This window comes from Aquarana catesbeiana, linkage group LG12 (genome assembly GCF_042186555.1).
Source record: "Aquarana catesbeiana isolate 2022-GZ linkage group LG12, ASM4218655v1, whole genome shotgun sequence".
NCBI lineage: Eukaryota > Metazoa > Chordata > Amphibia > Anura > Ranidae > Aquarana > Aquarana catesbeiana.
Window position 1 is genome coordinate 6032694 of NC_133335.1, and position 10637 is coordinate 6043330.

The 10637-nt window shown below is 41.8% G+C and overlaps 1 protein-coding gene across 2 annotated transcripts in view; it reads left to right on the top strand.

The window, feature by feature from the left end:
* Window positions 1–10329, top strand: part of LOC141113855 (ABC-type organic anion transporter ABCA8-like) — an 84753-nt gene extending 74424 nt beyond the window's left edge. For both annotated transcript variants that reach the window (XM_073607182.1, XM_073607180.1), the window contains 4 exons: window positions 720–860; window positions 7108–7187; window positions 7287–7342; window positions 7595–10329. In XM_073607182.1, coding sequence (XP_073463283.1) covers window positions 720–860; window positions 7108–7187; window positions 7287–7342; window positions 7595–7687 — 370 coding nt within the window. In that variant the 3' untranslated portion in view covers window positions 7688–10329. The remainder of the gene's footprint in view (window positions 1–719; window positions 861–7107; window positions 7188–7286; window positions 7343–7594) is intronic.
* The last annotated feature ends 308 nt before the right edge of the window (window positions 10330–10637 follow it).

The window sequence follows — 10637 nt, forward strand, 5'->3', positions numbered from 1 at the left end:
AGATGAAGACCTCTCTGCAGAGACGAGTTATTGGAAAATTTTCCCTATTGCGGCCAAATAAAGACGTTTTATATTTTAGCATCAAGAAGATTTTTTAATGTGTTTAATAAAGGAAGCACAAATAACACAGCAAAGGTAACAGAATATAACAATTTTCTGATCCCATTGTTGTCATTTAGAATCATTACTTTCATGTAAAATTTGAAAAAACCATTGGCAGGGCACTTTTTTTTATGGAAACATTGTAACAATTGCTGGGCTCCCCTTACTTATTCTTCTTTTGGAATGGGTTAAACCCAAAACTTTTGTTTTGTAGTGTAGGGTAGCGTAGGGTAAAGTCCCTATCAGGTTTTGGTTTTTTTTGTTCTGTGTTCTGCTGCAGAGATTTCCCTTCACTCCTTGTTTTGGAGATTCAACGGGATGTGGGAAGAAATCTCAACAAAGTGAGAGGGATTCCCCTTCTAGACAGTTGTCACCAAAACATTTGTCACCATCAAAAGATTTACTCTCATCATACAACGGTAACATTTTGGGTATCCTCTTACTTTCTGTAGTGATGAGAAGGGTCACCCATACAAATGGAGGGATGAATCTCCTCAACAGGTACACAGTTCATGATAAAATCTTAGTTGAAGGTCTAACCCTTCCTTACTCTATCAAGAGCCAAAAAAAATATGTTTTGCTTTTGCATATACACCCACACAGCATTCCTCCCCCAGGTGTATCGGATCCATCCAACATCTGAAGAGCAAATTTGGTAAAGGTTACCTCCTGGAGATCAAACTGAAGGACACCCAGCAGGTTGATGTGATTGACCAGGAGGTCCTCCGCCTCTTCCCGCAAGCCGCCAGGCAGGACAGGTAAAGTAGCTAAATCTGGGCAATATTCCAAGACCCCCAGTAACGACTGATTCTTCTAACCTCATTATTGACTGATTCTTGGGCCCCCTTTAAAGGTCGATCCTCGGTGTTAACATATCACTTAGATGACAGATTCTTAGATCTTGGGATATGACAGAATCACGTGGTAAGGGACCCCTAGATCTCAGCAACAACAGACCACAATCTTCCAGATCCCTTTAATAAAAGGATCCATGTACTGTATAGACCAGGGACGTGCGGTGAGGTCAGTGACTGGTGAGGCGTTGGCTAGTATCAGAGCCAGATACACACAGGTTACATACGCCGCGATTGTTGGAGCGAGAGCAATAATTCTAGCACTAGACCTCCTCTGTAACTCTAAACATGTAACCTGTAAAAAAATTTAAAGCGTCACGTATGGAGATTTATAAATACTGAAGTTTGGCGCCATTCCACAAGTGTACGCAATTTTAAAGCGTGACATGTTAGGTATCTATTTATTCGGCGTTACATTATCTTTCACGAAAAAAAACACTAACGTTAGCCCAATTTTTTTGTATATTATTCATGAAACAGTTTTTTCCCCCAAAAAAATGCGTTTAAAAAAATTGCTGCGCAAATACCGTGTGACATAAAAAGTTGCAACAACCGCCATTTTATTCCCTAGGGTGTCTGCTAAAACAATATATATAATGTTTGGGGGTTCTGAGTAATTTTCTAGCAAAAAAATGATGATTTTTACACGTAGGAGAGAAGTGTCAGAATTGGTCTGGGTGGCAAGGGGTTGATTACCATAAGTAATATACAAAAAATTATTATATATTGTTTTTAAGGTAATTTACTATATTTTCAAAATCTGTACTCAAGCAGGTGGCTTAACGGAGAAATTACTGAAGTTTGAAGTTATAACTTCCGACCATTAATTTCACAGTAAATAGATAAATAATAAATTATTATGTTATAACATATAGCATATAAATGTATGATTTAGCTTGAATATAACAGAACCTTTTCAAAAGAATCAGTTTCTCCCTCTTAACTGTGTGAGAAAAACATGGGATTGTGGGTAAATCTTATACACATAAACCCATCTTTTTTCCTTCTAGTTAAGAGGGCTGGGCTGGAAGGGAGCATTTGTATTTTAGACACACCCCCTTCTATGACACTGCAGTGAGAGGCGTGCCTCCACCGCAGCATTTTTATTGGACAGCTGGGACCAGTGGTACTTTACCATTGATCTAAGACTCCAAGCTGTCCATTGAGCTCAGTGCCTCTGACAAGAAGTGAGGAGAGGCACTGTGAGCTCATCCTCTCAGTCTGCTGCAGAGTGTGCCAGCTTGTATTTAAAGTGGCCGCTCTGTATTTAGCTTCTGACAGGCTGCTATGCAAGGAGCCCCATATCTCTGGAACCATAGGTCATAGGAGCCCCAAAGTTTACCAGTGGTGGGGTAGGACTTAGGCTACATACCCCCCAAATTTGGGGTCTCTGTGACCCCAGGTCGCCGAGCTACAACCCTCAAAGCTCGATTTATTTTTTTTTTTTAATGTTCATGGCAGGTGAGATCCTGCATCACCTGCCTCACCTGACTGCACGTCCCTGGTATAGACAGATCTGTAAGTAAATAAGATACGTTATCCAATTCCCAAACCAAATTGTTCTGTTTCAAATGCCGCTTTATGCATTGACCTACCTCCTTAAGACCCAGCCTGTCCAGACAGTATGGTCACCTGCTGACTTGGCACCATCCACAGGTAGCTTAACTCTTCAATAAGACACAGAAGTTCAATCCAACAGAATTTTACTCTGGCTGATTGCAGTACAGAGGATGTTTTTTCCAGTCTTTTAAAGTGCAAGAAGACCTTGCCATTTCTATGCCTCTGGGAAATACTAACTCTGACTCTGAGGAAACATGAAAGAAATGAGGAGGGTCTATCTAGGAATTAGCTGAACAGACTAGCGCTAAACGAGGAATAGTGGGGGAGGAGTACAGAGGGAGATACCAAAAACACATAGTAAACGAGTTGTAGTGGCCCAAAACTGCCACTGGAACAATATTAATCTTATGCAGTTCACTACAACACATATAAAATACATGAACGTGGGGCAGAACACAAATAGTGCGAGGTTGTGATGGGTGACACATGTTGGGTTTAGTGATTGGCTGTTTCCATTGAATGTCGGTCTTTACCCCACAGGTTCTCCTTGGATGACCTTTTCTCTATAGACTTGTTGGGTTTAATAATTGAATGTTGGTCTTTACCCCACAGGTTCTCCTTGGATGACCTTTACTTTATAGACTTGTTGGGTTTAATAATTGAATGTTGGTCTTTACCCCACAGGTTCTCCTTGGATGACCTTTACTTTATAGACTTGTTGGGTTTAATGACTGAATGTTGGTCTTTACCCCACAGGTTCTCCTTGAATGACCTTTACTTTATAGACTTGTTGGGTTTAATGATTGGATGCTTCCATTGAATGTCGGTCTTTACCTCACTGGTCCTCGCAGGTTCTCATTGGATAACCTTTACTTTATGGACTTGTTGGGTTTAGTAATTGAATGTCGGTCTTTACCCCGCAGGTTCTCCTTGGATGACCTTTACTTTATAGACTTGTTGGGTTTAGTGATTCTACGTTTCCATTGAATGTTGGTCTTTATCTAGCAGTAGGGATGAGCCGAACACCCCCCTGTTTGGTGTGCACCAGAACTTGCGAACAGGCAAAAAATTTGCTCGAACGCGCGAACACCATTAAAGTCTATGGGACACGAACATGAATAATCAAAAGTGCTCATTTTAAAGGCTTATATGCATGGTATTTTCATAAAAAGTATTTGGGGACCTGGGTCCTGCCCCAGGGGACATGGATCAGTGCAAAAAAAGTTTTAAAAACGTCCGTTTTTTCGGGAGCAGTGATTTTAATAATGCTTAAAGTGAAACAATAAAAGTGTAATATTCCTTTAAATTTCCTACCTGGGGGTGTCTATAGTATGCCTGTAAAGGGGCGCATGTTTCCGTGTTTAGAACAGTCTGACAGCAAAATGACATTTCAAAGGAAAAAAAGTCATTTAAAACTACTCGCGGCTATTAATGAATTGCCGGTCCGACAATACACATAAAAGTTCATGGATAAAAACGGCATGGAAATTCCCCACAGGGGAACCCCGAACCAAAATTTTTAAAAAAATGACGTGGGGGGTCCCCCTAAATTCCTTACCAGGCCCTTCAGATCTGTTATGGATATTAAGGGGAGCCCTGGCCAAATTAAAAAAAAAATGGCGTGGGGTCCCCCTCAAAATCTATACCAGACCCTTCTGGTCTGGTATGGATTTTAAGGGGAACCCCACGCCAAAATTTTTTTAAAAATTGGCGTGGGGTCCCCCCAAAAATCCATACCAGACCCTTATCCGAGCATGCAACCTGGCAGGCCGCAGGAAAAGAGGAGGGGACAAGAGAGCGCCCCCCCTCCTGAACCGTACCAGGCCACATGCCCTCAACATTGGGAGGGTGCTTTGGGGTAGCCCCCCAAAACACCTTGTCCCCATGTTGATGGGGACAAGGGCCTCATCCCCACAACCCTTGCCCGGTGGTTGTGGGGGTCTGCGGGCGGGGGGCTTATCGGAATCTGGAAGCCCCCTTTAACAAGGGGACCCCCAGATCCCGGCCTCCCCCCTGTGTGAAATGGTAAGGGGGTACAAAAGTACCCCTACCATTTCACTAAAAAACTGTCAAAAATGTTAAAAATGCCAAGAGACAGTTTTTGACAATTCCTTTATTTAAATACTTCTTCTTTCTTCTTTCTTCTATCTTCTATCTTGCTTCGGTTTCTTCCACCATCTTCTTCTTGTTCTTCTCGTTCTTTCTCCGGTGTTCTCATCCGGCATCTCCACCATGGTGTCTTCTTCTCTTCATCTTCTTCTCCGGGCCGCTCCACATCCATGATGGCATGGAGGGAGGCTCCCGCTGTGTGACGCTTCTCCTCTTCTGACGGTTCTTAAATAACGGAGGGCGGGGTCACCCGGTGACGTCACGGGGACTTGACGGGGACTTCCCTGTGGCATTCCCCGTGATGTCATAGGGGGCGGGGTCACCAGGTGGCCCCGCCCTCCATTATTTAAGAACCGTCAGAAGAGGAGAAGCGTCACACAGCGGGAGCCTCCCTACATGCCATCATGGATGTGGAGCGGCCTGGAGAAGAAGATGAAGAGAAGAAGACGCCGCGGAGGAGATGCCGGACGAGAACACCGAAGGAAGAACCAGAAGAAGATGATGAAGGAAGAAACCAAAGGAAGAAAGAAGATAGAAGAAAGATGATAGAAGAAAGAAGATAGAAGAAGCTTTTAAATAAAGGAATTGTCAAAAACTGTCTCTTGTCATTTTTAACATTTTTGACTGTTTTTTTGTGAAATGGTAGGGGTACTTTTGTACCCCCTTACCATTTCACACAGGGGGGGGCCGTGATCTGGGGGTCCCCTTGTTAAAGGGGGTTTCCAGATTCCGATAAGCCCCCCGCCCGCAGACCCCCACAACCACCGGGCAAGGGTTGTGGGGATGAGGCCCTTGTCCCCATCAACATGGGGACAAGGTGTTTTGGGGGGCTACCCCAAAGCACCCTCCCAATGTTGAGGGCATGTGGCCTGGCATGGTTCAGGAGGGGGGGCGCTCTCTCGTCCCCCCTCTTTTCCTGAGCCTGCCAGGTTGCGAGCTCGGATAAGGGTCTGGTATGGATTTTTGGGGTGCCACATGCCAATTTTTTTTTTTAATTTTGGCGCGGGGTTCCCCTTAAAATCCATACCAGACCTGAAGGGCCTGGTATGGAATTCAGGGGGACCCCCCCCACATCATTTTTTTTTTTTAAATTTTGGTTCGGGGTTCCCCTGTGGGGAATTCCCATGCCGTTTTTATCAATGAACTTTTATGTGTATTGTCAGACCGGCAATTCATTAATAGCCGCGAGTAGTTTTAAATTACTTTTTCTCCTTTGAAATGTCATTTTGCTGTCAGACTGTTCTAAACACGGGAAACATGCGCCCCTTTACAGGCATACTATAGACACCCCCCAGATACGAAATTTAAAGGAATATTACACTTTTATTGTTTCATTTAAGCATTATTAAAATCACTGCTCCCGAAAAAACCTCAGTTTTTAAAACTTTTTTTTTGCATTGATCCATGTCCCCTGGGGCAGGACCCAGGTCCTCAAACACTTTTTACGACAATACCATGCATATAAGCCTTTAAAATTAGCACTTTTGATTTCTCCCGTAGACTTTTAAAGGGTGTTCTGCGGCTTTCAAATTTGCCGCGAACACCCCAAATTGTTCGGTGAACTGGCGAACAGCAGATGTTCGAGTCGAACATGAGTTCAACTCGAAGCTCATCCCTACCTAGCAGGTTCTCCTTGGATGACCTTTACTTTATGGATTTGTTGGGTTTAGTGATTGAATGTCGGTCTTTACCTCGCAAGTTTTCCTTGGATGACCTTTACTTTGTAGACTTGTTCGGTTTAGTGATTGAATGTCGGTCTTTACCCCACAGGTTCCCCTTGTATGACCTTTAATTTATAGACTTGTTGGGTTTAGTGATTGGATGTTTCCATTGAATGTTGGTCTTTACCCCACAGGTTCTTCTTGGATGACCTTTTCTTTATGGACTTGTTGGGTTTAGTGATTGAGTGTCGGTCTTTACCTCGCAGGTTCTCTTTGGATGACCTTTACTTTATAGACTTGTTAGGTTTAGTGATTGGATGTTTCCATTGAATGTTGGCCTTTACCCCGCAGGTTCTCCTTGGATGACCTTTACTTTATGGACTTGTTGGGTTTAGTGATTGAATGTCGGTCTTTACCTCTCAGGTTCTCCTTGGATGACCTTTACTTTATGGACTTGTTGGGTTTAGTGATGAATGGCGGTCTTTACCTTGCAGGTTTTCCTTGGATGACCTTTACTTTGTAGACTTGTTCGGTTTAGTGATTGAATGTCGGTCTTTACCCCACAGGTTCCCCTTGTATGACCTTTACTTTATAGACTTGTTGGGTTTAGTGATTGGATGTTTCCATTGAATGTTGGTCTTTACCCCACAGGTTCTTCTTGGATGACCTTTACTTTATAGACTTGTTGGGTTTAGTGATTGGATGTTTCCATTGAATGTTGGTCTTTACCCCACAGGTTCTTCTTGGATGACCTTTTCTTTATAGACTTGTTGGATTTAGTGATTGGATGTTTCCATTGAATGTCGGTTTTTACCTCGCAGGTTCTCCTCCTTGTTGGTCTATAAGATCCCAATGGATAACGTTCAGTCTCTGTCCCAGGCCTTCCTACACTTGGAGAATGGTAAGATTATACAGCTGGTAATGGAGCTGAAGATGAATGTGAACGACCTCAAAGGAACGGTACGAAGGTTGGTGATCTTTGTGTATTTTCTTTACACAGCTAAACAAACGTATAACATCGAGGAGTACAGCTTCTCCCAGTCCACCCTGGAGCAGGTAATGGCACTGATATCCAATGAACACTGACAAACATGGTGATAAAATCCCCACTTTCTTGATGTGATTTATTTTGTTATGTAGGCTTGCTTATGCTGTAAGATTTCCAGAAAGGGTCTCAGGTAACAGTAGGGGCAAGGAAAAACAAACAAAATCATTATTTTTACAAACTTGCTTGATTTTCCTGGCCATGTTCATGAATGTAAGGTGTGGTAAGAAGGTGCTTAGTCTTTGTTGTTTGATTACTGACAGGTCTTCCTTGAGTTGGCCAAAGAACAGGAGAAGGAAGACTTCCACTTGGATTCATCATTCCAATGGAAACACCTGAAGAGCGAAGAGATATAACATTGTCTGTAATATTATTATTATGTGCCTTGTGTGTGCGGCGGAACCTTCTGCCTTAGAAGTTGCACTGAGATGGATATTGTGGGGGAAGCCGAAATCAAGTCACCACCGAGGAATGCATGACAAGTGTTGGAGGCCTCCTTTAGTATTCCAAAGAAGGAAGACTAACCATTATATGTGCCTGTATACAGTATATATTGACATATCATTATATCATGTGACTATGTAACCAGAGAGAGGGGGGAGGAAGAGGTGCTACATTACTATGCAGAGTAAATTTCCTTTTCAAATTTAACAGAACTATTTTGTAGAAATTTGATGTTTCAGGCACCTGTTCATTAAAAAAAAAAATTCACATTGATATTCATCCGGCAAATTTTCATGCACATTCATTCTATGTGAATTGGGCAAAAACAAATGTTCTTTGGGCTCTTTTGTTATCTGAACAAATGTTTATTTTTTATGGGCAGTAGAAAAATACCGCATTATGAGCACTAGATGGAGCTGAGGAGCATTGGGAATACATATGTCTTTGTAACAAGAGATACAATGAAACAATTCTAGAGAACGCTAGAGGGAAACAGCATATACATGTAACCAGTGGTTAAATTTACCAGTCACCGTTACTATTGCTTACATTTATCTGCTAATTCCCTCCATTGTTGTCTAGCCGCTTAAGGACCGCCCCGCGTACATATACTGCGGCAGGGAGGTCCTTAAGCGCAAAATCACATACCTGTAAGTGATTTCTTTCTTCGGGTCTGGGGCATGCGTGCACACCGCTGGCGACCTGCTCGTGCTGTGATTGGAGCGGGTCGCCGCCGAGGCAGACAGAGTGGAGGTCTGCCTATGTAAACAAGGCAGATTATGGTTCTGTCAGAGGGGAAGATGGAGATCTTGTGTTTCTGCTAAGTAAGAACACGGATCTCTGTCTTCCCCCAGTCAAAGCACCTCCCCCACACAGTTAGAAAGCACTCCCAGGGAACACATTTGACCCTTTGATTGACCCTTTGATTGACCCTGATATTAACCCCTTCCTTGCCCGTGTCATTGGTACAGTGACAGTGCATTTTTTTTAGCACCGATCACTGTATTGGTGTCAGTGCTCCTCAAAAAGTGTCACTTAGTGTCAGATTTCTCTGCCGCAATGTCACGGTCCCACTAAAAATCGCTGATCGCCGCCATTACTAGTTAAAAAAAAAAAAAGTCCATAAATCTATCCCATAGTTTCTAGACACTATAACTTTTGCGCAAACCAAACGATATACACTTATTGGGATTTTTTTTACCAAAAAATATGTCACAGAATACATATTGGTAAAAAATTGATGAAGAAGTTAGATTTTTTACATTTTTTTGTAGGATGTTTTATAGCAGAAAGTAAAAAAACTTGTTTTGTTTTTTTTCAAAATTGTCTTTTTTTGTTTATAGTGGAAAAAAATAAAAACCGCAGAGGTGATCAAATACCACCAAAAAAAAGCTCTATTTATGGGAAAAAAAGGACATACATTTTATTTGGGTACAGCATCGCACGGCCGCACCATTGTCAGTTAAAACAACTCAGTGCCGTATCGCAAAAAATGGCCTGGTAAGGAAGGGGGGGGTAAAACCTTCTGGGGCTGAAGTGGCTAGAATTGTTATGCCCCGTACACACGGTCGGACTTTGTTCGGACATTCCGACAGCAAAATCCTAGGATTTTTTCCGACGGATGTTGGCTCAAACTTGTCTTGCATACACACGGTCACACAAAGTTGTCGGAAAATCCGATAGTTCTAAACGCGGTGGCGTAAAACACGTACGTCGGGACTATAAACGGCGCAGCGGCCAATAGCTTTCATCTCTTTATTTATTCTGAGCATGCGTGGCACTTTGTCCGTCGGATTTGTGTACACACGATCGGAATTTCCGACAACGGATTTTGTTGTCGGAAAATTTTATCTCCTGCTCTCCAACTTTGTGTGTCGGAAAATCCGATGGAAAATGTCCAATGGAGCCAACACACGGTCGGAATTTCCGACAACACGTTCCGATCGTACATTTTCCATCGGAAAATCCGACCGTGTGTACGGGGCATTACAGGGTATCTCTTGTTACAAATTTATCTCCATCTAGTGGCCATATTGCGGTATTGAACTGCTTGCCATAATAAAAGAACATAGGTTACGAAGAGAGTGTTCATGTAAATTTGCTGGGTGCATGGCTAGGCAATTTTTTTTATTTTATTTTTTTATAAATAGTAGCCAAAGTTTTTATATTTCTTATATTTAGTTACTCTATATTAATAAAAGTCATGAAGGTTTTTTTTGTTTTTTGGGTTTTTTTAGGGAAGCGAAGGGGACACATGAATGTTTAAAAAAAAATAATTTGTGGGTGTTTTTTATGGAGGGCAAACATGACAAACCTGTGAAGAGACTATTTTATATATTTTTGTACTATATTTTGTAAACTGTCAATTTTATGAACTAAATATATCTCTATACATCTTGTCCTTGTTTGCTAGATAGCAGGGACACCCTAGCAGACGCTCAAATACCGTTAACTATAAATAATATACATTTCTGTACCAGTTTTATTTTCTTTTTGTTATTGTTGAGTATCGTTGTACATGGATATTGTAAAATAAAAAATCTTTTTTTCAGTATTGTTTTCTTTTTATTTCCTATCTGAACCATCGTTAAACATTGCCAGCACATCAGACAATGGGCAGATATGACGGAGCACATTTGGGTTTCTATGGGCGGAATGGGAAAGGACTACAATTAGGATGAACCCCCGTTATATTGTTTGACTTTTGATTAATCATTGCTAGTAACATGCAATTGATTCAATATATAGTTTGTTGGGTTTTATAATATTACCATCTATAACAGTTTTGTGGATTTTCATTTTCATTTTTCTGAAAATGCCAGATATGTTTTTCCAGTCCCAACATGAATTTCTGTAAAGCAG